This window comes from Podarcis pityusensis, assembly GCF_964106645.2.
Source record: "Podarcis pityusensis genome assembly, chromosome: 8".
NCBI classification, from domain to species: domain Eukaryota; kingdom Metazoa; phylum Chordata; class Lepidosauria; order Squamata; family Lacertidae; genus Podarcis; species Podarcis pityusensis.
This window is the reverse complement of record NC_138033.1, coordinates 6,434,931-6,462,901: the sequence shown is the minus strand read 5'-3', so window position 1 is coordinate 6,462,901 and position 27,971 is coordinate 6,434,931. Positions and strand designations below refer to the sequence as shown.

Below are 27,971 nucleotides of genomic sequence, written 5' to 3'. Positions count from 1 at the left end.
CAGGAGCTGGGACCGAGCAACGGGAGCTCACCCCGTCGTGGGGATCTGACCCGCCGACCTTCTGATCAGCAAGTCCTAGGCTCTGTGGTTTAACCCACAGCGCCACCCGCGTCCCTCAGAGGGGCAGGAGCCAGCTGCAAATTATAGCATAGACACTCAGGGTGGAGTTGGGGGTGCCTTTCCTCCTCCACCTCCCTCTCCAAATTCACCTCTATCTCTAGGGCCTCCCCACCCCATGGCATCATCGGGGGCTACCTCCTAGATCTCAGGGCGTGGGGTGCTCCTGACCTGGCAACCCAGGGGTTAGAAACCAGGTGTTGCTAGAAAGGCATTTCGTTGGCTGCACGCAAGGAAGACACGCACTCGTCGGCCAGTTGCAGCAATCTATGGTTTTATTGGCAGGGAACCAAGCTGGCCTGGTGAGGGGCGGGGGAGGGGACAGAGTGGCACCCCCCTGCCCACCCCCCAGTAACAGGCCTGGCTTGTTTTGGCACTGGCAGTAGACATGGAGGGTAACAGGATGGATCCGGGCAGGAGGGGAAAGGGGCCACCGCTTCCAGGAAAGGAGTGTGATGCACAATCAAATCCTGGTGCCCCCCCGGCTTCCCCCCCCATGCCTTCTCACACACAACACACACACACACACTGGGGTAGAGTTTCTAGGGTGCCTCCCCCAGCTCCATTGGCACAGAGGAGCCCAGGCACCACACAAACCATAAATAGCACGAGCCCCACAAATGAGACACAGATTTAAGGGGTGGGCAACACAGCAAGGGGCACGGAAGCGGGGGGGGGGCTGCGTTGCTGGCAACCCCAACTCCCCCCCATGTTTGGGAACCTGGAACCTCCCTCTCTCCCTCCTGCACTCACAAGCTTGCAGCGCCCCCGCCTGATTGCTAGACAACTGACAGACAGCAGCAAAATAACTCTCCTTCTCCTCCTCATGAATCTAAAATAGCATTTGGCTCCCCCCCCCCAAAAAAGGCCCTCCCCTCTTGGCTTGGGGAAAGAGTCCATAAAAGGCACTTGAAAGTGGGGGAGCCCTTTGACCCTAGAAGGGAAGTATTGCATGGACACCCCCACGGGACGGGAAATGGGTGGGAAGAGTTACTGGCCGGGTGCGGAACTCTTTGTGGCCCCGGGTGCAAGCCGGCACGCGCAGCCCTGAGCCAGCAGATCACTTTCTTTCTCCAAAGGGCAGGAATACTTGCCGGGTCTGGAGAGAGCCAGGCCTGGCTACAGAAGGTGGGGTTGGGGAGGGGGGGGATAGAAAGGTGGGGCGGGCAAGGCAGCCCCCGCACCACCCTTGCTCTTGCACAACACTTTTGGAAAAGGAAAAAGGTCGGATCAGGTGTGCCACCGCCACTCTGAGGCACCATCGCTGCTGCCTCCCTCCCCCTCGCCGCGGGCAGGGGGGAAGAGGGCGAGGGAAGGTGGGTGGGCCCAGAGCGGGTGCCTCCTCCGGGGCACAGGGCGTGGAAGGGGGCCTTTAGCTAAGCTGGTCTTCATATTGCTTGCGGAAACAGTCGCCGGCCGGGAAGAAGTCCCAGCTCCGCTCCTGGTACATCTTCCAGACGTAGGACTCCTGTGGGAATAGAGGAAGAGGTCGCTGAGAAGGACTAAGAAAAAGGGCAGCATCCCTGCTGGGGAAACAGGCAAAAACCAGTGGGGAGGAGGGCTAAATAAATAAATAAATAAATAAATAAATAAATATTTATACCCCACCATCTGGCTGGGTTTCCCCAGCTACTCTGGGCGGCTTCCAACAAAGTATTAAAATACAGTGGTCTGTTAAACATTAAAAGCTTTCCTAAACAGGGCTGCCTTCAGATGTCTTCTAAAACTCTGGTAGTTGTTCTTCTCTTTGACATCCGCTAGGAGGGCGTTCCACAGGGTGGGTGCCACTACCGAGAAGGCCCTCTGCCTGGTTCCCTCTAACTTGGCTTCTCGCAGTGAGGGAACCGCCAGAAGGCCCTCGGTGCTGGACCTCAGCGTCCGGGGCAGAATGATGGGGGTGGAGACGCTCCTTCAGGTATACTGGACCAAGACCGTTTAGGGCTTTAAAGGTCAGTACCAACACTTTGAATCGTGCTTGGAAACTATTGCCCGCCTTCCGCTCCTGTTTCGAAAGATGTCTTCAGATGCATGTGGCCTGCAGCAGTAGGGCGGTTTAGGGTGTGAAACTTCCATTTTTTTGCAAATTTATTCAGGTCTTAAAAATATGTTTCTGGGTATGAGGAATTCAAACCTGCTGTTATCTTTGCAACTGGACCATTTTTGGCTTGGAAAGTCTACATTTGAAAAGCAGCACATAAACTGGTTTCGGAAAAACCAAGTAATTTTAATTTTACCTTCTGAACATATCAGGTAATGCTAAATAATAATAAGAAGAATAAGCAAGTATTTGGCAATCATTTTTAATGATTTCTGTGCAATTTTGTACACGTTTAACCTACCATGCAAAAGTAAATTATATTCATTTAACCAAACTTATATTTTGAATTTCCAAGCCACGTCACAACTTTTTAGCACCCCTCGTTTTTGGAATGTGAAAAGCTGAAAAATTCAGCACGCCCTATTGCAGCTGCCTTTACGGTTTCTTGGTGCTGCCCCTGACATGGGACTAGGCTGAGGGTGGGGGGGGGGGGCAAGACTCTGCTCCCTCTTTCCCCATCTTGCCTCCAATGACCAGTTCTCCATCCCAAACCTTTTGCCTCTGGAACAGGCCTTAAGGAATGAATCAGGAGGTGTTTGGGTGGGTGGGTTAGCACACACTGGCCCAGAACTGCAGAGAGGCCCGCATTCCCTTCTGGGCAACTTTCTGAAGGCTACATGCCAACAGTGGGTGGGACCAGGGGCAAAAGTGAGCAGAGGGAGAAATGGAAAACTTTGCCTCTCGTACACCACGGTTTTCTACGCATGCTCACACTCCTCCCTGTTCTCCGCCGAGCAAGTAAGAGGCATGGTCAGAGTTCAAGGACAAAGTCCAGCAAGGCAAAAACATTGGGGGTCCACCCCAGTGAAGCCAGAAGAGGGGTGGAGGGAAGTTAATTCGGATAAGATATAGATTTAAAGGAGAATAATATTGTTAAGTCATTTTGGACTCACAGCTGTCTATGGAGGCGCAGGTTAATTCTGTGTCCAGGGCGGCTGTCTACCAGCTCCACCTGGTACGCAGGCTGAGACCCTACCTGCCTGCGGACTGTCTTGCCAGAGTGGTGCATGCTCTAGTTATCTCCCGCTTGGACTACTGTAATGCGCTCTACGTGGGGCTACCTTTGAAGATGACCCAGAAACTGCAACTAATCCAGAATGCAGCAGCTAGACTGGCGACTGGGATTGGCTGCCAGGACCACATAACACCAGTCCTGAGAGATCTGCATTGGCTCCCAGTACGTTTCCGAGCACAATTCAAAGTGTTGGTGTTGACCTTTAAAGCCCTAAACGGCCTCGGTCCTGTAAACCTGAAGGAGCGTCTCCACCCCCATCATTCAGCCCGGACACTGAGATCCAGCGCTGAGGGCCTTCTGGCAATTCCCTCACTGCGAGAAGTGAGGTTCCAGGGAACCAGACAGAGGGCCTTCTCGGTAGTGGCGCCCGCCCTGTGGAACACCCTCCCATCAGATGTCAAGGAAATAAGCAGCTATCCTATCTTTAAAAGACATCTGAAGGCAGCCCTGTTTAGGGAAGTTTTTAATATTTAATGCTGTATTGTTTTTAACACTTGATTGGAAGCCTCCCAGAGTGGCTGGGGAAACTCATCCAGATGGGCGGGGTATAAATAATAAATGATGATGATGATGATGTTTAAGATATTTGGAAAAAAATAATAAAAATTGTTGGGAGAAACACTGGGGGTCCAAATAGGGTCCTGAGGTCCAGACAGAGAGGGCCTGGGTTCTCCCACTGACCCTTCCTTAAAGTGACAGGTGCCTGTCACTTCTCCCCTACCTCCACTTCTGGTAAGATTAGGGCTTCCCCCTCACCTGGCCAGTGTGCTCCGTTTCATCCTTGTTGATGAGATACATGAGGAAGAACCTGTAGAGGGAAGAGAGGCAGAAAGAAATGAGGTCAAAGGCTGGGCTACAGAGGTCTTCATCCAGCCTTTTCTCAACCTTGGGTCCCCAGATGTAGTTGGACTGCAAATCCCACCATCCCTAGCTGCCAGGGCCAGTGGCCAGGGATGATGGGAGTTGTAGTCCAATGATGTCTGAGGATCCCGGTTGGAGAAAGGCTGCCTTTAGTCCATCGCTTTGGGGAAGTGGCAGGCCCTGTGCTAGGAAAAGAGCCCCCCCAATCTCTCTGTCCTTCCGTGCCAGGAATGCAGGTTGAGTAAATCTTGGCTCCCAGCTGAGAGATCGGCAGCCCCTTCGCCACGCTTGCAGCTGCAGCGCCCGGGGAATGGGAAGCGTTTCCGGAGAGGCTGCTTCATGGCTGGTAAGGGCTGCTGTCTGCATGCAAGACTTTTCTTGACCAGCACAGGGAAGGGGATGTTGGCGGAAGGATAGTTTGTCAGTACGCTTCCTATGCTCCCAGTTTCAGCTTCCCTCACCCCTTGCATGGGCAGCTCCCGGGTGGTGTGACACCCGTCCCCATTCTGCTTGCCAATCAAATGTTCCTGGTTCTTCCCACGCGCGTTGTGCAAGTTCACGCAGGCGTAGCCATCACTTGATGGGTGCAACGTCAAGGGATGTGCTGCACATACGAAATACCTGTGGCAGGTGGCTTCTGTACCATCTCAAGCGCAACTCTTCTCTCTCTCTCTCTCTCTCTCTCTCTCTCTGTGTGTGTGTGTGTGTGTGGTCAGGGCATTCCATGAGACATACCTGCATGTGTGAATTCGCCCTTTAAAACAGCCCCCAGCCCCCCATGCTTATCACATTATGCCTGTCAAGGAGAAGCAGAACTTCAGCTTCTGAGCTTGGAGGAGCCTCTGACTAGGGAGGCAAGAAGTCTTCATTCTCCATTGCACCCTGGGCTTGTCACAGCTGTAGCAAAACTTCCACTGCAGTTTATCTTCTGCTCAGTGGCGTAGCATGGGTTGTCACGCTAGCACGTCAGCAAGGCAAGTAACTCGCGCCCCCTAACCCGTGGATTTTAGCAGGGGGCAGAGAGCTGCGAGTGCGAGCGCGCCCCCCCCCAGATGTTGCGCCCGGCCCCCCCTGCACCCCCCACGTGACGCCACTGCTTCTGCCAAAAACTATGTTGTGGCGAAATTAGGTAATTTGTGAAACTGAAATAATAAATTGTGTTGTAATTGTGGAAGATAACTATGCGTGACTGCTAGTTTGTGCATAAAGGGGTAAAGGACCATAGAACTGTATCGCTAGATAGAATCAGCTAGGTCACATCCCTTCACCTCCAGAGAGGGAGGAAGTGAAGCCTTTCTACTTCCTTTCTCTCTCTCTCCCCATTGAAAAGGATGTATGTGAGCTGGCTACCCAAGAATATTCTGCCTGTGTTTCTTCTTGCGGCTGCATGGAACGATGCATGTATCAGACCTATGAATCTGTAAGTAAAGCATTTAAAACTTACTTAGCAGTATGTGTTCCATGTGAAAGGGATAGAAAGAGGGGAGCGTTGCAAATGAGATAAGAAAGGTCTAACAACTTATATTCCTACCACTTCTCTGTGCTGCTTATATTTATGAGTTGAATACTCTGCTCCTGGGGCTCCCTGCATTTTGAATCCAGGCCCCCAGCTAATTCTTTTAGCTGTTCACCCACACTTGGGTCCACAGGGATTTATATTTTCTCCACAGTTATTCCAGCCCATTAATTACAATGCGTAGGATACTCAACGCAAACAGGGCATGGGAAATGCAACCGATTGCACAATGTTTGTGGATCGAAGGCAACAACAACTAGCTCGATGTCTGTTCTGGACATGGGATGAATCAGTGAACATCGAAGAGAATTTCCCCTCCCGTTTCCAGTTTGGTTGGAATCCCCTGAACATCCCCGCTTCCCCAGCCAGCTGCTCACATGTAATTTGCCAAGTTGTGCTCCTCCAGCGTGTGGGTCTCAAAGCCGTGCGGCGTCGTGTCAAAATAGTCACTGCCGATTCCACAGATGAAACATTTGGTCTGCCAGGATGGAAGCAACAGAGTGAGAAGACAGTTGAAGGCGAAGAGGGAGCTAGGGTCCTGTCTCTCCACAATGGGTCAAGCCAACCCCAACCCCAACTGCAGCCATGGAATCACAGAATCCGAGAGTTGGAAGGGACCCTGAAGATTCTCTAGCCCCAACCCCCTGCAATCCAGGAATGTGAAACTGTCCCTTACGGGGATCAAACCTGTGACCTTGGTGCTATCAGCACCATGCTCTAACCCGGGGTGGCCAACTCTCAAGAGACTGTGATCTACTTTCAGAATTAAAAACTGACAGTGATCTACCACCAGGGCAGGAGTCAGTTTTAGTCACGCTAAGGAAAGGGAGCCAGAGATCGACCGTGATCTACCAAAACCTCATGGGGATCTACCAATAGATCACGATCCACCTGTTGGACATCCGTGCTCTAACCCATGGGTAGGCGAACTAAGGTCCGGGGGCCGGATCTGGCCCAATCGCCTTCTAAATCCGGCCCGCAGATGATCAGAGTGTTTTTACATGAGTAGAATTTGTTCTTTTATTTAAAATGCATCTCTGGGCTATTTGTGGGGCATAGGAATTTGTTCATTATTATTTTTCAAAATATAGTCCAGCCCCCCACAAGGTCTGAGGGACGGTGGACTGGCCCCCTGCTGAAAAAGGTTGCTGACCCCTGCGCTAACCAGCTGAGCTGTCCTTTTGTGTTTCCATGCATCAAATCCCTCCCTCCCGCAGTGTGAAGATTATCAGGAGTCCCCAGAGTTGACCATGTCTGTGTTCCCTCCCAGGGGATGCCTCATGCCCCTCCTTTTCACCTTTTGCTAAAAAGAAAAGGCATTTTACTTTTGAAGATATATGCAGTTTATATACTCATATAAAGCATATTTATGTCACGGCTGTTTTGCGTGGATTTCCCAGTCCCTTCCCACAAAATCGGCCAGGGAGCCTCCCTGTTAGACAACCTCGTCTGTGATAACTTTCTGACTGAAGCCGTCGGCTCCCCCTATGGCTGGGAATGGAGGAGAGGAAGAAGGAGGACTAAGCCAGCTTACCTCCATGTCCTCTTTCACCTGCTCCTGCTGGTCTCTCAGCTCCCCAAAAGCATCAATGATCAAACCTGGTGGACAGGAAGTCAGAAAGGTAGGAAGACAGAGTTCAGGAGCCCTGGCGCAGACTCCGCCCCACACCCCCATGGGACATAATAACCATGACCCACACGGGACCTACCTTGGATGATGGCCAACAGGATGACAATGACAAAGAAGAAGAAAGTGATGTCGAAGATGACGCGGTAAAGCTCATACTCGTCACCTGCCGGGTCCTCGATCTCGTCACCGATGCCCCCGCCAGCACGCACCCCCACGTACATGTGAAACAGGTAACACTGTGGAGGAGAGGAGGGAAGAGGGAGGGAGAGGCTCAGGGAGCGTTGCATACACAAGGCTTCTTCAGCATCATTTCTTTCACATATAATTTATTATTAAATTTTCTGTTTTACAATTCAAAGTTCTCATTTAAACACCCTTAAAACACCCTTCTTCTCTTTCCATGGTTCATTTTGCATATCATAAATCCCTGCATATTTTACAGAAACTATACCATTCAGTACTCCGTTATAACATCCTTCATAACTTATTCACATGGTTGAATTTATCTTAATGCTGCCAGCGTTTTCAGTCATACACTGTTATTTCCCATATATTCAATGAGCATTTTTCAATCTTCTCTGAACCTATGTTCTTCTTGTTCTCTTATTCTATATGTTAAGTCTGCAAGCTGTGCGTATTCTGTCAACTTAAGCTGCCACACTTCTTTGGTTGGGACCTCGCTTGTTTTCCATTTTGGGGCTAACAGAAAATGGGCTCCAGTTTTTTTAACACCTGGAGATTTCAGTTTGAATTATGCCCAACAGAAAAAACTCTGGGTTTTTTGAGAAAGTACTTTTAAACACCCCCTCCCCCATTCATTACGGATCATTTCCCAATACTCTTTTACCCTTTTACAAGTCCACCACATATGAAAGAATGTTCCCTAAGAGGCATCATTTCTGACCGTGTCACCTTGGCAACATGGAAAACTATCTTACATTTTCCTCTCTGCTGGGTACTAATGGAGGAGTTGTCTCATATGAATCCACCCCCCTCCCAATCTGGCATTTCCAGAAAGACTTGAACCCCCAGGATCTGTTTCTTAAACATTAAGTACTGGCCCCTCCCCACTTGGGGACAGTGGCAGTCTGACGTTCACCCCGTGGACACCGAGACGCTCTTCGCACCCTCTGCTTGAAGAAGAAGAAGAGTTTGGATTTGATATTCTGCTTTATCACTCCCCGAAGGAGTCTCAAAGCGGCTAACATTCTCCTTTCCCTTCCTCCCCCACGACAAACACTCTGTGAGGTGAGTGGGGCTGAGAGACTTCAAGGAAGTGTGACTGGCCCAAGGTCACCCAGCAGCTGCATGTGGAGGAGCGGAGACGCGAACCCGGTTCCCCAGATCACGAGACTACCGCTCTTAACCACTACACCACACCGACTCCCTTGAGCTTCCCTGCACATTCCTGCCCTCCCAAATTTCGCCGGCTTTAGGAAAAAGTTGGCGGCGTCTGTTGGGCGCTGTAGTCCAAAACAGTCAAAATGGTTCTCCTGTTGTATCAGCAGCCTGCCACACCTTCTTGACCAGAAGTGATGGCAGAGCCCAGGGAATGTGGGCGGTCGCCGTAGGAAGCAAATCCGCTTTCCAACAGATTTAAACCCTTGGGGGGGGGGGAACAAAGCCAAAAAAGCACGGGGAGCCTCTGTCCTTGTCTTACCGTCATCATGTCATCACATTTCATATCAGGCTCATCTTCGTCCTCGCTCTTGTTGTAGAACTTGCGGAAAAAGTTGAAGGCGACCACGGTGTAGAGGTAGACGACCACCGCTAAGAGCCCCACCGTCATTAGCAGCTGGAGGGGGGGGGGGAAGAGGTCACACGTGTGAGAGGAGGTCCATTATCATGCAGCAAATGCTGCCCCGGATGTCATACTGGTTGGACACAGAGGAATTGGGGGGAGGAACCAGCTGGGGGACCCCCAAGGGAGTGGTGGTAGGGCAAGGGTGAGTGGTCAGAGGGAGAAGAGGGAGCAGACTAAGGGGAGGAGGTGTTGGAAGCTGAAGAGGTAACAGGGCTTAGTGAGCGGGACGAGACGGTGGCAGCAGTCCAGAAGTAGAGGCAGAAGCAGAGGCTGGAGAGGAGGGAGGGGCAAGAAGCAGAGGTGAGTCAGGCTGGTGAAGAAGTCAGGGAGTCTCCCTCTCCTGCTGCGATCAGCTCTGCTCCCCGCTACTCTCCCAGAACCAGGAGAGGCATGAAGTGCAAGGAGCAAAGGCAGGTACACAGGTGCAGTCTTAGATTGCTTGGGAAGAACTCAGGTGAAGAGAAAACTTGGGCAGCTGTGGGGAGGGTGGGGACTTTCAGTCTTAATTGTTGTGTAATTGGTTTTTTCCAGATGTGAAACCCTAATTTTGGCATTACACAGTATATAAATAAATAACAGTGAGGAAGGCGAAGGGGTGGGAGGGGTGCATACCATAAGCCAAGGTGGTCCCCCCCATTTGATGTGAGCACCCCACAGCCCCGCTACCTGTTTGCCATTGTGGGTGACGGACGAGAGGATGGTCCTTAGGGTCTTGACGCCCATGGCGATGTCCAGGAGGTGGGAGGCGAAGAAGAAGTTGTTGTAGTGGCCGAGAACGGACATCACCATGTACCAGAAGAGGTACAGGAAGGACTGCAGGGGGGAGAGACATGGATGGGTTGAGACAGAGGCAGGATGGAGAGCGAGGGCATAGTGGGACGCTCATGTTGGGAGAAAGGGGTGGAAGGTTTTGATGCCGTCCTCTCAGCTTAGCAGATGCAGGGCTGCAGCATCAGATGGCTCCCAGCCCACGGGCCACCCCACCAGCCACTCCTACCCTACTGCCAGTTCACGAGGCAAAAGATGATCACAGGTGAGTAGCATCCACTAAGAATAGGGCTTGGAAGGATGCCCCACTCAGGGTGGGGTGGGATTTGGCCTGTGTTCTCCCCACTTGCTAATCTCCGACCTGAAAACCTGCCTTTGACCAGGACTTTACTTGGTTGGGTGGGGGGGTATTATTTTTGTTCATTACAATGGTACGCATTTTTGTCTTTTTATATTGTAAACTGCCCTGTGACCTTTGGATGGAGGATCATAAACAAACAAATGGTCGATCCTGGCCAGCCAAATACACGTGCAGAACTCCACAACATCAGTATCTGAGTCAACTAGATAATTCATTAGTTTTATTCTGATTCAGTTATTCTGGTTTTCAAGCAATTTAGACATCCGGGCACTTTTCGTTTTTACAGAAAGAAACGGGCAGCAGATGCAGGGGCGGAGGAAGGGGGGTGCATTGGGAGTGAGTCGCCCTGGGTGTCACCACTGAGGGGAATGACAAAATGGCAGGCGCCAATCACCACGGGGCCTGCAGCGCGCCCGAGCCACGCATCTCTCCTGGGAGTGACGCAGTGGCTTGGGTGGCCTCAGGCTCTGTGCTGCCCCAAACGGTCTGTCCGCCTCTCCCTCAGCTGTAGGGCGGCTGAGTGGGAAGAGGCAGGCAGACTCCTCAGAGGCCCTGCAGAGCATCCTGCCCCGGTTTGCCCCACCCTTGCGGGTGGCTGGCCATGCCCCCGGGTGCAGGGCACACACGCCACCCCAGGCACCCAATCGGCTTGCTCCGCCGCTGAGTAGATGAGCGCAGGATAGAGAGGCGTATGCAGCCTTTTCATTGCAAGTATGAGGTCTAGAATCTCTGCTTCTGTCTTTTTAGGGGAGAAATAGGATTCTCTGGTGGGACGCGGGTGGCGCTGTGGGTTAAACCACAGAGCCTAGGACTTGCCGATCGGAAGGTCGGTGGTTCGAATCCCCGTGACAGGGTGAGCCCCCGTTGCTCGGTCCCTGCTCCTGCCAAGCTAGCAGTTCGAAAGCACGCTAGTGCAAGTAGATAAATAGGTACCGCTCTGGCGGGAAGGTAAATGGCATTTCCATACACTGTTCTGGTTCGCCAGAAGCGGCTTAGTCATGCTGGTCACATGACCCGGAAGCTGTACGCCGGCTCCCTCGTCCAATAAAGTGAGATGAACGCTGCAACCCCAGAGTCGGTCACGACTGGACGTAATGGTCAAGGGTCCCTTTACCTATGATTCTCTGGGCACTGAATTATGTTGAACTGTCTTAGAAAACATGTAGAGATAGAGAATTCCCCTAGCAGGCGAAGCCCTCGCATCTCCCCCGGCTTACAGTGGGGATTGTGCTGGTCTGAATGGCCTTCCTCCCCTTTAGCCAGTGTTTGCCAGGCTGTGGCACCAATTGGCATAAATATTGAACAGTTGACCCTCCCGCCCCCCAGCCCTCTAACTGCATCTTCTCACTCACGTTGTCAGTGAAGATCACTCCAAATTTCCAGACCTTGTACTTGATGTCAATAGAGGTAATCCTAGCAGAAGAGAAAGGGAGGATAAGGAGGAATGCAAGTGTGCATGTAAATTCATACGTTCTGTTTTGTTGCATGCCTCCCAAAGGGCCCGTCCACACTTCCCCTTGTCCCACGCTTAGGAAGCATAGGCCCAAGCAGCTTCGCCTTTGCCCCACTGCCAGCTCTGCCCATCCTCCTCACCATGTTATGAGAGACGTGTCTGGCTCAGTTTTTTTCTCGTTCTGTGCTGTGATTTCCAGACTGGCCAGATCTATTCCCAGTAGTTCTGCAATTCTCTCTCGCCCGTAGATGTCACCGTATTTGTTTAGCACCTGGAGGGTTGGAGGGAGGGATGTGGTTAAGAAAAGATGGGCTCTCCATCTTGTTAACCACCCCTGCCTTAGATCAGGAGAGCCCGAGGCCTTTGTTTCCCTAGCCTAGACAATGGTGGAAGATCTCACCTTTCTCTTGATGAATTTGTCCCAGTAGTTGCTTGGGAATGACCTGGCAAGGGGAGAAAAGAGGGGACAAAACCCATTAAGAATACCATTCGTTCCTCCTGCTCCGATGAAGGCTCCCTGACCTGCCAGGGCCATTTCTTTCCCTCCCTCCCTCTGCAAAACCCACTTCTCCCCAAAAGCCCTTTCACCTGACCCTCTTCACTCAGCCAATCTTCTCCCCCTACCCACTGGCAACCCTGGACCTCAGCCTTCCAACCTGCTGCGTCCAATCAAAGGCCCACTCAGCCCAGCTTTCTGTTTCTGTGAGTGGCCAGCTTAAGTAGGAAGCTCTCAAGCCTGGGTGCAAGGGCTGGCCTTCCCCTGCACGTATCCACAGCGCCCTCTCTGAACAAGGAGGCTTCCTTTTAGCTATCATGGCATAAGAGGCATCAACAGGCAATATCCCTCCTTGAGTTTTTGCCTGGCCCCTTTGCTCCTCTGCAAACTTGTTTGGCCACCGCTGCATCTTGTGATGGCAAATAAATAAATAAATAAATTATTATTATTATTTATTATTTATAACCTGCCCATCTGGCTGGGTTTCTTCAGCCACTCTGGGCATCTCTCAACAGAATATTAAAAGCACAATAAAACATCAAACATTAAATACTTCCCTAAACAGGGTTGCCTCCAGATGTCTTCTAAAAGTCAGATAGTTGTTTACAGTGGTACCTCGGGTTACATACGCTTCAGGTTACATACACTTCAGGTTACAGACTCTGCTAACCCAGATATAGTACCTCGGGTTAAGAACTTTGCTTCAGGATGAGAACAGAAATTGTGCCGCAGCGGCGCGGCAGCAGCTGGAGGCCCCATTAGCTAAAGTGGTGCTTCGGGTTAAGAACAGTTTCAGGTTAAGAACGGACCTCCGGAACGAATTAAGTACTTAACCCGAGGTACCACTGTATTTCCTTGATGTTTGACAGAAGGGCGTTCCACAGGCAGGGTGCCACTACTGAGAAGGCCCTCTGCCTGGTTCCCTGTAACCTCACAGGGAGGGAACTGCCAGAAGGCCCTCAGAGCTGGACCTCAGTGTCCGAGATGAATGACAGGTGCACTATGCCAAGCGGAGCTGGCCTGTCCTGAACCTCCTTGCCAGTTGGTTTTGACCTATTGCCCCGAGGAGGGTTTAGCCCAGCTGCACTCTGGGAAGCCCTCTCCCCTCTTTCTGAACCTTTATGAGGCGGGGCTGTTGCCCAGAGGGGGAGGAGCCGCCGCTTAGCTCCTCCCCTCCCCACAGATGGACTCACGGAGCATTGAGCACCAGGCGGTCCCACTGCCCCTTGATGTCGTCGTCCTCCGGCTGCTCCGTGATGTAGAGACCGTCAAACTCCAGCTTCCGCGCCAGCTCCTTCTCGCGCTTGAAGATGACCAGAGGCACCTTCAGGCAGTTGTATCCGATGATGCAGAGGAAGGCCACCAGCGTGTGGAAGATGGCCAGGAACTGCAAGGCTGGCTGCATGTAGCCCGTGCTCTCCTCCAGGAAGAAGTAGACCACACTGTCTTCATCGTCCTCATCCCCGTTGCCGTTGCCGTTCCCGTCCCCGCTGTCGTCGTCCCCGCCACCAAAGCCAGAGCCGCCTCCAGAGCCAGACTCCAAATCCCCATCGAACCCAGAGCCCTCAAACTCCTCCTCGCCAGGAGGGGTGTCGGAAACCTGGGAATGGCAAGAGAGGAGGAGGAGGAGGTTGGGATGCAAAGTTGCGACCCTCAAGCCGGGAGTGCTTGCTCTTACAGCTTAGCCACCAGGTCAGGGCTGGGGAACCTGTCTTCAGCCTGAGAGTCATGTTCCCTTCTGGGTCCAGGCAGGCAGGGTCAGAGGCAAAAGTTGGTGGAGCAAAGGATACGAGCTTTGCCTTCATGCGACAGACTAGTTTCTGCCCACACTGTCAAATGCCCCCCTCTGGCACTGTGATGGCCTGGGATTCGGACTCAGATGCTGAACCTGAGGGACCCCAGCCTGTACAGGATTCCCTGCCTCCAGAACCAGCTGAGCCGGGGCTGGGGCATGAGCCTGAAGGGTCCTCACCTGTGCTGGATCCTCAGGTGCAGGCATCAGCTGAGCCTGCTCTGGCTCCTGAGGTGATGGAGGACCCATTGCCTGCAGGTGCTCCACTCTCAGCCCCGTCAGAGGAAGCTGAGGTCACCTCTGCGTCCGGTAACCCTCCAGCCTCTCCTGAGCTGCAGAGGCTCAGGGCAGAGAGGCGGAGGGAACTACGTTCCCGCAGGAGGAGTGCTCGCCTCCAGGCCAGGAGAGGCGAGTCACCAGAGGATCTGGGCCGCCCTATGCCTCGGGGCAGATAAAAGCCGGCCAGCCCCAGTCCCAAGTTGCGGGAGCAACATTGTTGGTTGCTAGTTCCTGCCTGAACCACGTCCTGCTTACCTGCCTGAGCTCCTGACCCCCCCTGGCTCCCTGCTTGCAAGCCTGTTCCTGACTTCACCCGACTCCCTGCCCTGCACCCAGCTGCAGCTACTACGGACTGGCACCACGTTGCACCTTTGACCACGGACTGGACTTGGACCTCGCCTCTTGCGTAACCCATGGGACCAGCACAGGCACCCAGGCAAGCAAGAGGTGCAAGCTGAGTCCAAGGACACGATCCAGCCGGGGGGGGGAGCACTTGGGGTGCAAAGCAGGACCAGAGAGGGGTGTGGGATGGGGAATGTGCCAAGGGCCAGAGAGAAAGAGAGGTCTGTGGGGGGCACATCTGCCCTGCAGGTCTGAGGGTCCCTACCCTGGCAAGAGTTCTTGGTTTCCAACCATTTGCCCTCCCAAAAGCTGTGCCCAGTTGTTTTGGCTCCCAGCATGCTGTGTTGCTGTTGTGGTGGCTATTAAAATTCATTATGCACCGTACACCCTTGGGGAAGTGTAATGGTTCTAGGGGTTACTCGTGCGTAAGCCGGTGCCCACACCTGGCTGGGTTGCCTGAGTGAACCTTTCCTGTCCGGATGGCCACTCACCCGTGGCTGACTCAATCGCTGGCAGAATCCGTCAGTGGGCATTTCTTAAACTTCTTCCAACATAGAAGTTCTTTCACACCCAGTCTCCTCCTACTCTCCCTGCGCGGAAGCCTTCTGTGCAAGGAGGGCGTAGGCAGCGGAGGACCCTTCCTCCCCCCGCTGGTTCCCGGCAAGGAGTCATGTGACTCCCTCTCAGATTCCCCCATCTGCCCCCCTTCTCCACTGGAGCTGAGCTGATTCCATTCCCCAGAAGATGGGCTGCCTCTCCCGATCCCGGGACGCTCTCTGGGATCCCTCTGGAGCTCTCTCTCTCCCTCCGGCACTGATGGCAGTTCCCTGACAGGAAGGTTGCAACTATTTAAAATATGGCATGAAAAACCTACAGTGGGGGGGAAATATGTCATTGCGCACAACCTGCTTTCTCCCACTTCTGCACTTCCCAAACTGCAGCATGGATCTCGTCCTCTGGCCTGCATTAACTTGTCAGACTTTGACCGTTCTCTTGAATCTTTCCTCTGCCCCCCGCACCCACCATCCCTACCCCAGGGTATCCCATCTCTCCCTCGGCAGATCTCCAGACCTACTTACCTTATAGAAGAGCAAAATGAAGTTGATAGCAAAAGCCAAGAAGAGGGCGAGGAAGCGGAGATTGTAGAAATTCCTGGACAGGTAATTCTGCAAAGAGGGTGGATAAGAGGAGAAGAACAATGTGGGGGTGCATGTCCTTAGGAACATCGGGAAAGCCCTGCTGGACCAGGCCAAAGGGCCATGAAGACCTCCCCAAACAGCTGGTAGTCAGAGGCAGACTGACTGTGGAAGCAGAAGAACGTCCCCATGCCTAGCAACCACGGACAGTCTCCATTAATTGGTCCAACCGCCCTTTAAAGACATTCAAGTTGATGGCCACTGCCATATGGTTGTGGGAGGAGATTCCATGGTTCAACTCTGCAGTGGGTGAAAAACTGCCTCCTTTGTGGCGCTGTGGGTGAAACCACAGAGCCTAGGACTTGCCGATCAGAAGGTCGGCGGTTCAAATCCCTGCAGTGGGGGGTGAGCTCCTGTTGCTCGGTCCCTGCTCCTGCCAACCTAGCAGTTCGAAAGTGCGTCAAAGTGCAAGTAGATAAATAGGTACCGCTCCGGCGGGAAGGTAAACGGTGTTTCCGTGCGCTGCTCTGGTTTGCCAGAAGCGGCTTAGTCATGCTGGCCACATGAACTTGAAGCTGTACACCGGCTCCCTTGGCCAATAAAGCCAGATGAGCACCGCAACCCCAGTCGTCCGTGACTAGACCCAATGGTCAGGGGTCCCTTTACCTTTGTCTGTCTCCCATGGTTCAGCTCCAATGGATGGTCCCACCGGGTTTTAGCATTATGACACAGGGAGGAAAACGCCCCCCCCCTTTCTCTACTTGACGCATAATTCAGAAACGTGGAGCCCAAATGTCTCTGGTCATCTCCCTTACCAGGAACTTTGTCCTCTGGATCTCCAGCTCGTTCCAAAACTCCGAGCCTCCTTCCTCCGCCTGCTTCTTGTCCCTCTGGGCCACCTTCTTCTTCTGCTTGGCTGGTGGTTCTTCCTCCTCCTTGGGCTTCTCCTCCTCCTCTTCCTTCTCCTCCTCCTTCTTCTCTTCCTCCTCCTCCTTTGCTGCCTTCTCCCCATTTTCAGCACTGGGAGGGACAAGGGGGGAGGTGGAGAGAAAACTTGAAAGACACACCACCTTTGCCACCCTGTATTCGAACCCTGTATTCGAACCCCTCTCCAGCTGAAATGGGCCACACACCATGGGAAGCCAATGTGTCGCCCCCCTCAATGTTGTTGTTCTTCAACTCCCATCAGCCCCATCCACATGGCCAGCAGCAAAGGATGATGGGAGCTGGAGTGCAGCAACATCTGGAGTGCACCGTGCTGGTTCCCGTGTTTTTGATACCTTGAGGGATGGCAACTGGCTGCTTTTAAAAGTAAACATAAAGGAGATGATGGAATTCATGGAGTTGGCTGATCTCACCGGGAGAATCCGCGACCAGAAAGAAGAGGACTACCAAGAAGATTGGAAGAAACTTAAAGACTATTTGAATAAATATTCTAATATTAAAGATATGTAACCACTTGTAAGAACCAATCAGGCTTAGGACTAAATTAGACTTAAATGTATAAATAAGAAAATGTACTATAAGAAAGGTAAAGAAATTGGAATATGACTGTAATACTGTTTTATGAAATAATGATATTGGAAACTGCTACATTCAAATTAAGAGGAAATTCAGATGGAGGAGATTAGAGGAAGTCAACTAAAATGTTTATGAAAATGGATTTTAATTAATTGGTTGAGTTTCTTTTTTTCCTGTTTAGGTATGTTAAGTTTGTTATTCTTTTTTCTTATTTTTCACTTTTTTATTGTGTTGTTGTTGTGTTGTTATGTTGTTGCATATTCTCTTTTTTGTTATGTCTATTGAAAATTAATAAATATTATGGTAAAAAAATAAAAGTAAACATAAAGGGCTAAGGTTCTCAGTAACACCCTGCCCCCGGGACCACCCCTCTGATTTCCCCCCCCTGCAAGTCCCAGCTTAATCCAGAGTGTGCAATCCACTTTCACCTAGCACGGCACTCACTCAGCTTTCTCTGGTTCCACGGGAGGCTCCTCAATCTTCTCCGGCTCTGCCTCCCCTTCCTCTCCTTCCACCTGGAGAGTCACAAGAAGATGGGTTGGTGAGCGAGTTGGTGCCACAAGACGGCTGGGAGCAAAAGGAGTTTGTGGGCATCATGGCTGCTACGCGGGGGGATTTATTGCATGCCAGCAAGCAGCAGGGACCAAGGGCTATCTCCAGCTAAGTCCTACTTGGAGAAAACCCGTTGAAAGTAATGGACCTAGGTTAGTCAGGTCCATTAATTGCAGTGGCGCTGGAACGCTTCAACAGTTTGACTCCCCCCCCCCACAAAGGTGCAGTCCTCCATCGCCCCCCAGGACAGATGGATATCAACTCAGCTCCAAGTAACACTAACTTCAGATCGAACGCCACGTTTGGCATTGGGAAAGAATTCTGCACCTGAAATGCAGAGAAGGGAGCTAAAGCAGAATAACTTGCAATGCAACCTGGATGAAGATGCACAAGTTTGTGAGCAGGGCTGGATTTTTCCTTTTCTTTAAAAAAGTTACTATTAAAGCCACTTCTGCAATAAAGAAAAGGAGGTGGGGTTGCGGGCATCACGCCCCTTCCCCACATTTGCGGGGGCTGCGATACCTAAGGGAATCCTCGCCCGTGTCATACCCCGGGCCAGCCAATCAGCTGGCTCCGGGGGCGGGGCCTCGGCTATTTAAACCTGCCGCAGCTGAGGCTCCTCCTCTTCCCCCCCCGCGCCTGCAGCTGACCGGTTTCCCCCCCCATCCCACCCCCTTTCTTAGGATAGGTTCTCTGACGTTGCTATGAACTTCGGTTGGTCGCCGGCAAGGGGCCTGGTAGGAATTTTTTCCAAATGGCAGATTGGCTCCAGCCATTTGGTTTTTGCCTACCTCGTAGCAAACCGTCACAACTCTTCGGTATTGGCGGTTAGGCATTGGTAGGGGTACTGTCCTATTGTTATGCAAATGAAGGGGGGAAGGAGCACCATCACCTTCCCCCAAGCAAGGGTAGTCTGGTAAAGGATTCCGGGGGGTGTGGCCTTGTCCTAAGCCTAAGGAGGCGTGGGCCCACGGCACGCCCCCACGCGGTGACGTCAGGGGGAGCTCCTAGTTGACGTGCATCAGCAGGACTCCCCCCACTGGTGATTAACCCTTCCGGCCTCTAGCTGGTTAATAGTTAGGACCAATGCCTAAGCCAATACTGCTCAATTCCTGTAATCAATAAAGTTGTGGCCTAATTTGACCCATTAACCTGAATTCTTGTGTCCTGTGTCTTATTTCTTCGGGGGAGGCGGGAACTAGCCATGCAACAGCATCTAGCGGCTAAGGCACAGCAATACCAAGCACAAATAATACAAGGTGATTTCAAACACCCCCTTGTTTTGAACAAAGAAATGTGGATGGAACTCAGGAGTCCTGAATCCCAACCTGCCCTCTCATCCCCTCCAGACCCGGAGAAAGAACAAAAGAACTCTGAACCGCAGAGCTAAAATCCCCACACGATAATGAAAGTGGGTTGGAGAAATGCATCTCAAAATTCAGGCACGTCCAAATTTCAAAGGATGGATGAGTTTCAGTTCTCAGGTGCAACCTTGTTCGGATTTCTCCTCCAAACATGGGGCTTAACTACACTTTCACTAGCCCCACTGCCTTCTCCCAGGGAAAACTGCTCTTTAGTGCTCAATCGAAGTAAACAGCAATTCAGTTGTTCTGATTTATCACTAAAGAGTGGGTTTTCTCTTGAAAGGCAGTGAAGCAAGGGGGAAACCGGTGTGTGTGTGTGTGTGTGTGTTATTGGCTTGTTTCGTTTTTGTAATGTATTTTGTGTTTTCATTTTGAATCTTTGTTTTAAACCACTCTGAGATTACAGATGAAGAGCGGTATACAAATGTTAAAAAATAACGATCTTCCTGCAGTGCGTCTCCTATACAGTGGTACCTCTAGTTACGAACTTAATTCATTCCGGAGGTCCGTTCTTAACCCGAAACTGTTCTTAACTAGAGGCATGCTTTCGCTAATGGGGCCTCTTGCTGCTGCTGCACTGCTGGCACACGATTTCTGTTCTCATTCTGGGGCAAAGTTCTCAACTCGAGATAACTCTTCCAGGTTAGCAGAGTCTGTAACCTGAAGCTTTTGTAACCTGAGGAGTTTGTAACTCGAGGTACCACTGTACTTAATTGCTGACATTACTCCTCGGTTCACTTTAGATCGGGGTAGCTAACATGGCGGTGGTGTTAGACTCCAAATCACATCACTCACGGATCCAGTTCCTCCAGGCATCGTACCTCCCCACCTTCTGTGCCCTACCCATCCCCTAAGCCTCATCTCCTCCTAGAGAGACCCTAGGAATTCCCACCACTATTCAGGCACCGCCTGAAGCCCTATACGTACTCCCAGTTTCCTCTTGAGGATGGGCGATCCTTCGGGCGTAGGGGGCTCCACTGGGGTCGTGTCCCCCATATCGCCAAGCCCACCAGGCGCATCAGGAGCTGTGGATCGGAAATGCTCTTTCTTCATGTCGAAGCCCTCCCCGCCTTCAGCAGGCACGTCCTCCTTGCCGGGCTCCACTATCTCTGCTTCCTCCCCTTCCTCAGCCTCCTGTTCGACTTCCTCGGAAGGGGCCACGTCTCCATGCACCTCGTCCTGCGTTGGGTCGGGCATGCTGGCCAACAGCTCCGTCACTGTGATCTTCTTGGCTTCCTCCACCAGGCCGCCCCCGAAGAGCGTGTTCCAGATGAGGAGGAAGATGCCCTTGGAGATGTTGTAGAAGAAGAGGAGGATGCTCATCAGAATGGTGTAGATGAAGGTGGCCACAGCCACGGCCATCTCCTTGACCGTCATCTGCTTGATCTTGCGGAGCTTCCGGCGGATGTTGCGGTAGGTGAACATGCGGAAGAAGTTTAACACGCCGTCCAAAAACTCCCCGAAGACCGAGGATGACTCCGATGGTGCCGACACCTTCTCGGCTTCCCCACCTTCTGCCCCTTCTCCTTCCTCTTCCTCCTCTTCCTCCTCCTGGCCCTCCTCCTCTGAAATCTGTGCCGCGATCTGCATCTCAAAGATGGTGTCCTCGCAGAAGTTGATGAAGAGCTCCATCTTCTCCGACTCACCCCCCTCGTTGACCACGTCGAAGATGAACTGCCGCTTGGACTCCTTGACCTGGGGCATCTCCCACTGGGCCTTGTTGGTCTCGCTGATCTCAAAGTAGATGCGCTCAATGCGCTTGCTGGCGCCCATGATCTCAATCCGGCCCAAGTAGGGGCTGAAGTAGTTGAGGATGCATTCCGCCAACTCCAGGAAGGTCTTCAGGCGGTTGTCGTGCGGCATGTGCTCCGAGAGGTTGGTCAGCAGCACGGCAATGTTGAAGCCGATATCTTTGGCGGGCTCTTGGAATCGATCGGCAAACTCCTCGTAGTCGATCATCTCGTTCTCATCGGCCTCCGAGCAAGAGAGCAGGAACTGGATCTCGGACGGCGTGTACTGCTTTTGGCTATCCATGGCCTTCTGGAAATCCTTCTTGGAGATGAGACCCCGTGGGTCCGTGATGTAGTCTCGGAAGGCGTCCGATGCTACAATGTCCTTCAGCTTCAAGAACATATCGAAGAACTTGAGAATCATCTCCACGTTACTGGAAGACTCCACCAACATGTCCACCATCTGCCGAGCGATGGTGCCATTCACCACGTTCCCTGGGTAGGCACATAAAAAGTAAGGTTAGATGTGGGAATGAGAAGTGTGTTGCAGGTGGATACACAAGTGATGAGTGGGTGGGTGTTGCACTCATGTAAGCACTGTCAGGTGGATTCAGGGTGATTGAGATATGTGCAATTTATCTCAGTGGGTTGTAGCAGTTTTGCACAAACACACAGGATCCGATGTTCAACCCCCTAGCATCTCCAGGTAGAGCCAGAAAACACCCCTGTCTGCTCAGGGAAGCTGCCATGGAACCCTGACTGGCTGTCCCCGCCCTGGCTAAGGAGTCTTACCTTCCAGAAGGGACAGCAACATCACCACCATGTCTTTCTGCAGATCCAGCAGCTCCTTCAGAAGCCCAATTTGGCTTGAATCCTGGGTGGGTGGGAGGCATGGGAGATATTAAGTGCTGCGGAACCAAAGACATCTCTTCCTGTGTCTTGGAGGCCTCCGGACGCAGATCCCCTTCACCCCCACACCCCACGTTCCACTTGTATTCCTAAGGCCCGACCTTCGCTGGCTCTGTCACACCTGGTGGCTTCTAACCGGGCAATGGAAACCCGGTCACAACTAGGTGTGGGACAGGAAGGAGGGAGAGCCCACAGAGACCAAGGAATGGGTCTCAACTTGGGCCATGAGCACTGTGGCCCATTCTTCAGGCCCCTGAGACAGTGCCACCCCAGGATGACCCCCTGAGGTCCCAGGGCACCTGGAACCGGAGCCTTAGAGGAGAGACTCAGATATCTGAAGTCAGCTTAGGTACACAGCCGGCCGCGGGGCACTGCCGTCACACTGTGACATGTGCGGGGAACACCTTACTCTAATGTGAGCATGCTGAGGAGGCCCCAGCCTCTCCTTCTCCTCCTCTGACTGAAGGACCACCCAAGAGCTGTGCCTCTGGAGAGGCAGGGACGCCCTTCTTACCTCAGGGTAGGATTCGCTCCGAAATTGATCCTCATGGGCAGCGCAACAAAGAGATAGTTTTGGTGAGGGGCGGAAATATCCCCCAGTGCTGTCTCCCCGCCCACCCCAGCCACTGCACCCCCATTTCCTAGCCTCGCCTGCTTGGGAAGAGGATGCTGGGAGGAAAACACCCCTGGTGAACGTCTTCCATGACACTCGCTCCAGAGACTGGCATCACGGGCATATCTACACCACAAACAAAGAAGACTTTCCCCTGGTGACGAGGCCTCTCAGGTATCTGAAGCCTCTCTGGCAGAACTGCAGTTCCCTGGGAGAGGGACGGACTCTGAAACCAGCTTAGGGCTGCGAATCTAGAATCGGGGAGATGAGTACAGAGGCCAAGGCGCTCCAGAGGCGCTTTGCCTCTTCGCCCGCAACTCCCAGCCGGCGTCAAGCTGAGAGAAGAGGGCTGGCTGCCAGCTTCGGTCAACGCCAACGCCAACGCAAACCCTCCCCTTCGCCCTCAACGCCCGCGGCATGACAACATGAGCTAGGATGGGGCGTGAGCCAGCAAGCCAAAGCGGTGGCCAACCATGGAGCTCCTGACGACCCCGTTTAATGGTGGTGGCTGGAGGGGGGGTCTGGAGAAGCATGGAGAAGCAGAAGGAGAGAAAGGAGGGCTGGGGTGATGAGCAAGGGCCAGCTGCCGCAGACCGAGAGGGGAAAGCAGACCAGGCCAGACTACCATATTCCCCTGCACTGAGGCATGATGGGAAAGAACAACAGACATGTTTATGGTCCTCCTGCATGGATCTACCAGCAAGGGCTGAGGTTTTTCTTAAAGTGTGTGTGTGTGTGTGTGTGTGTGTGTGTGTGTGTACAGAATGGGGGAAGTGAGGTTTCCCAGTAAGACAGAGAAGTGGGCAGCTATAGGGTGAACTGGGGAGATTCATCATCATCATCATCATCATCACAATAATAATATTTATTTATACCCTGCCCTCCCTAGCCAGAGCCAGGCTCAGGGCGGCTAACACCAATAAAATCACAGTAAAAAACATAAGGGGGGGGGGGACCAATTTAAAATGCAATTTAAATTGCAGCCTCATTTTAAAGTAGCTGATGAATCAAGACCATAAGGGGAGGGAAACATAAGGGTCAGACCGAGTCCAAGCCAAAGGCCAGGCGGAACAGCTCTGTCTTGCAGGCCCTGCAGAAAGATGTCAAGTCCCGCAGGGCCCTGGTCTCTTGGGACAGAGCATTCCACCAAGTCGGGGCCAGTCCTGAAAAGGCCCTGGCCCTAGTTGAGACCAATCTAACCACCTTGCGACCTGGGACCTCCAAAGTGTTGTCATTTGCAGACCTTAAGGTCCTCCGCGGGACATACCAGGAGAGGCGGTCCGGTAGATACGTGGGTCCCAGGCCGCAGTATTATTTTATTTTCAAAAAAGGCTTCTGTCAGGCACTTTCCCTGCTGCTCTGGGCGTGTGCGTTGGGCCTCGCAGGTTAATGCAATGGGAAGGTGCCAGGGTTCTCAAACAATGAAGGTGTCAGGGTTCTGGCAACGACAGCAGCTGCCTTGCAGCGCACCCACCGTGACACCTTGCTAAAGTGTCTTCTCTGAAACCACGGGGGTGTCTGTGTGCCTGTACATATGTGGAGATGAGGCAGCAGAGTTCCATTTCACTGCGTAGCCTCCCCTCTCCCTGACCAGCAAAACCACATGCCCTTTAAAAATGTGTTTTTGGGAGGGGGTTATTGGGTTGTTTTTGTTCAGATCATGTATTTTGTGGTTTTATATTCTGATTTTATCCTGTGAACCTCCCTGAGACCTGCGGGTATAGGGGAGGTATATAAATTTAATTAATAATAATCATGTAATTATGCAGAATTGTAAATAAAACAAGTGAAAAACAAATTACAGACATTTGCATAAATGTATGAGATAAAAGTATTCAAATACAGTGGTACCTCGGGTTAAGTACTTAATTCGTTCCGCAGGTCTGTACTTAACCTGAAACTGTTCTTAACCTGAAGCACCACTTTAGCTAATGGGGCCTCCTGCTGCTGCCGCGCCGCTGGAGAACAATTTCTGTTCTCATCCTGAAGCAAAGTTCTTAACCTGAAGCACTATTTCTGGGTTAGTGGAGTCTGTAACCTGAAGTGTATGTAACCTGGAGCGTATGTAACCCGAGGTACCACTGTATGTTGGATGGAATTACCGTATTTTTCTGTCTATAAGACACCCCCATTTATAAGACTCCGATTTAAGAAAATGGGGGGGGGGGAGATCTATCAGTGTATAAGGACCTCCCCCCCAAATTTTGGACATTATTTTTTAGGAAAAAGCCCTAGTCTTATACACAGAAAAATATGGTAATTTTCACAGGCTGAAATATCTACGGCAGGGTATGGGTTGCCTGGCTGCAGAATCTTAATATCATTTAGCACAATGGTTGCAGAGTCTTATCCAGACCATTGTTCACACCTCCTTTGTCATGTGTTCAAAGGAAGGAAAGTCTGGCTTGACCTAGACAGCAGCTGCAGGGAGCAGATGAGGACTTAATCTAAAGGCCTCAGGACCCTTTTGGGTGTTTTTCCTGTGTGTGTGTGTGTTAGTTAAACTGGTCTGGCCTGTCAAAAGGAGGAGTAGAGAAAAGGTGCCTAGGGAAAGAGAGGAGAAGTGGATGGGAAAGGAGGAAAAAGAGAAAAAGAAGTGAAAGAGGACAGAAAGAAGGAAAGGAAGGAACCAAGAAGGATGGGTGGGAGGGAAGGAAGGAAGGAGCAAGCAGAGTGAGCAGGGCATGAGATGGCCACATACTACTACATAAAAGGTTCTTACGCCATTTCGAAGTCCTGGGGGTTGGGTCATCTGTCACACATCAGAATAAAAATGTTATTCAGAAACATTTTTAAGAACATTTTTGTATTTTGCCAGGTTTACCATCCAGCACGTTCCTTTGTTGCTTGGGGGTCAGAACAGCCTTGCCCTCCCTTCTCTGGGGAAAGGTGGGCGTGTGGGGTGGGGGAGAGGGGCAAGGGCAGGGAGGAAAAGGGACACCTGTGCATATCTTCATTCTCCCAGTGTGGTGGGGGCGGAATCTGCAGTGGGGAAGGACACTGAGCCGGCGCTTCAACCACTAGATTTCACAACCTCCGCAGCTCCAGGCTCTGGGTCGTACCAGAGCCCTTTCTATTGTGCATTCACGATTATTTCTGCTTTTGATGGTATCCAGGGTGGCTGTATGCAGCCCTGCCTTCAGAATGGCTTGCACCTGTTTGCACATTGTTCCAGGAAGAGCAGATTTGATAGAATCGCCTTCTAAATGCAAACTTAAATTGAATTGCTCCCCCATTCCTAAATGGGACCGGCTGCTGCAAATAGATCTGGACAACCCCCTCTCTCTCTCTTTTCAAAAGTCCTAGGTGGATTCCAGTTCAGTGGAAGGGAGAGGCATTCACGACACAGGGCAGGAAAATGTGTGCATCTGTCTGCGTGGTATAAAGGAAGGCCAGATGGTGAAATACAAAAATGGTCCTTTTCAGGAGGAGGGATGCTCAAAGCTGTTGCTGAGAGATCAGGAGTGGAAGGGGTGGGGGTGGGGAGAGGCACAGAGCAGGGGAGCCTGGGGTTAGTGCAGAGATTAAAAGGGAGACCGCACCATACGCAACCTCACCTCCCCCATCCACCCCACATCTCACCCTATACTCGTACTTCCTGACAAGGCTTTCCCCTCCTGCTCCATCTTTCCATCCACCTCAAAGGTATGTTGCCAAAAGAATGGGGGCTTATCCAGACCCCAATGAGGCAGGGAGCCAACCCTCCAGTGCAAATTAGCAGAGGTACCTGTAGACCCATTTGAAGTAAGCAGAGTCTAGCTAGAATTTTTTTTTAAGGAGTTTTACCGCAAAGGTGATGGCAGGTGGGGAGAAAAACTGCCTTTCTAAGGAAATGCACCAGACAGCGACCCAAACGCAGCCACTTTGCATTCACAGTTTGACTTCCATTTCCCCAAGCCTGGCTATAAAATGTAGAAAGAGCTGGCTTTGTGCACCTAAGCTTGAGCTTGGGGTAGGACCAAGCTGGCAAACTTTTGCTACCGGTTAGGAAAGATGGGATGCAAAAGCCTGGTTCCTTGATTCAAGAGTTGGCTACCGATTTGAGAGTTTGACACCCGAATCCAAAAGCCAGGCTCCTCTGCTGCCGTTGCGTGGCTTCCAAAGTCAACCATTTGGCAAGACAATGTGCAGAATCTTAAGTTTTCCCTGCTTAGCCATTGATGTCTGGGGCCTTGGGGCTTGCTCTTTCTTCAAAGCTGGCCAAGAAAGGCTGGTTCACAGTTGCGGGGCTTGGCTGTGGAGCAGACCACGTGGCCTTGCATATCTTCCATGCGCTAAGACCCTGTCTGCTCTGGATACTCTTCCTCAACCGCTGCTCATGAACAACCTCTAAGATATTCCCTACCCTCTGCCCCTTGCCAGGGTTCAGACAAAAACTTGCACGTGCTCGTTTTCGCTTTTACCTGAGCCAACTTCATCATCATGTGAGCAAAGACATGGAGGAAGCCAATGACAGCGTCCCACAGCCTGCTGTGTGCCAGGCTCTGCTGGTTCCCAGTGCACGGTCCCTGGCGAGGAAGGGGAAAATAATGGAGTGAAGAGATCCGATTTATACCTAGTAGTCTGAACATAGGGCTGCTGAAGATGATCTGTGCATGGGGAATTCGTCCTGCCCAGCTTATACACGGCTCAGTGTGGGGTAAATCGTCACGTGGGAGCCTAAGAAAGGAGGGGCTGTTCACTCCAGAAAAGGATGGAGAGGTGAGGGAGCTGGATAGATACAGGGCACCCCCTGGGATAGAGGATCTCCCTTGGATGACATCCATGAATGAATGAATTTATTATTTCGGTCAAAGACCAGTTCCAGCCCACATACAATATCAAGGAGGTCATAAAACGCAATAGGGGTACATTTGGATTTGCAATTAAGTATAACAGGGGCAATACAGATATAGCAACAGTTAAAAATATATATAAATTAAAACTTAGTCACTAACATATAACCTAAAATTATCACTTAAGGCCTTAATCATTATTATAGCACAGCTTGGGGCAGATTTGAGGGTAAACCATACACAGCACGGGTCTGCCCCTGTGGCTCGTTGGAAGTTGAAACTGCTTCACATGTACTATTACGTTGTAGTCTTTATGAGGATATACGTTTGACTTTTATTACACCTGTTTTGCAAAAGTCCAGGAAAGAATCGGAACACCATAGTTTAAAATTACTGTTAGAGGACAAGAATCCCAAGACTACAGTAAATGTAGCCAAATTCTGTGCGTCTGCAATTAATCGCAGGAAGCAAGTGGTATCCCATAATGACCAAACCCCCAAATGTTAATTATAGGGGGCACGCTAATAATTAACTTTAATTTCTTATATTTAAATCCTTGTTATATTTATATTGTCCTCTGTATTTCTGATATTTTTATTTTTTTATTTTTTTATGATCTGTGATATTGTGTGTGTTGACGCTGGTCTGTGACCGTATTAATAAATTCATTCATGCATGCACAGCTTGTTCCCTACGTTTTATGGCAATCGCACAGAATTTGGCTACCGTTAGCGTGATCTCAGGATCCTTGTCCTCTACAAGGGATTTTAGACATTGAAGTTCGGATTCATTTGGAGATTTTTGCATAGTGGGGTAATAAACACCGAGCGTGTATCCCC

The 27,971-nt window shown here is 51.4% G+C and overlaps 1 protein-coding gene across 12 annotated transcripts in view; it reads right to left on the bottom strand.

Annotated features, from left to right (window-relative positions):
* Nucleotides 1–371: 371 nt before the first annotated feature.
* RYR1 (ryanodine receptor 1) overlaps nucleotides 372–27,971 on the bottom strand; it is a 204,767-nt gene continuing 177,167 nt past the window's right edge. For 6 of the 12 annotated variants that reach the window (XM_081018555.1, XM_081018556.1, XM_081018549.1 and 3 more), the window contains 17 exons: nucleotides 26,761–26,865; nucleotides 21,628–21,709; nucleotides 20,033–21,330; nucleotides 17,634–17,704; nucleotides 16,484–16,688; nucleotides 15,612–15,698; nucleotides 13,313–13,719; nucleotides 12,024–12,066; nucleotides 11,764–11,894; nucleotides 11,523–11,583; nucleotides 9,708–9,854; nucleotides 8,898–9,032; nucleotides 7,317–7,473; nucleotides 7,142–7,206; nucleotides 5,985–6,085; nucleotides 3,987–4,038; nucleotides 372–1,585 (listed from right to left, as the gene is read on the bottom strand). In XM_081018555.1, the coding sequence (XP_080874681.1) occupies nucleotides 1,490–1,585; nucleotides 3,987–4,038; nucleotides 5,985–6,085; nucleotides 7,142–7,206; nucleotides 7,317–7,473; nucleotides 8,898–9,032; nucleotides 9,708–9,854; nucleotides 11,523–11,583; nucleotides 11,764–11,894; nucleotides 12,024–12,066; nucleotides 13,313–13,719; nucleotides 15,612–15,698; nucleotides 16,484–16,688; nucleotides 17,634–17,704; nucleotides 20,033–21,330; nucleotides 21,628–21,709; nucleotides 26,761–26,865 (3,243 nt within the window). In that variant the 3' untranslated portion in view covers nucleotides 372–1,489. Of the gene's footprint in view, nucleotides 1,586–3,986; nucleotides 4,039–5,984; nucleotides 6,086–7,141; nucleotides 7,207–7,316; nucleotides 7,474–8,897; nucleotides 9,033–9,707; nucleotides 9,855–11,522; nucleotides 11,584–11,763; nucleotides 11,895–12,023; nucleotides 12,067–13,312; nucleotides 13,720–15,611; nucleotides 15,699–16,483; nucleotides 16,689–17,633; nucleotides 17,705–20,032; nucleotides 21,331–21,627; nucleotides 21,710–22,258; nucleotides 22,289–25,079; nucleotides 25,110–26,760; nucleotides 26,866–27,971 lie in introns of all 12 variants that reach the window. The other 6 variants (XM_081018547.1, XM_081018552.1, XM_081018551.1 and 3 more) reach the window with 2 other exon arrangements.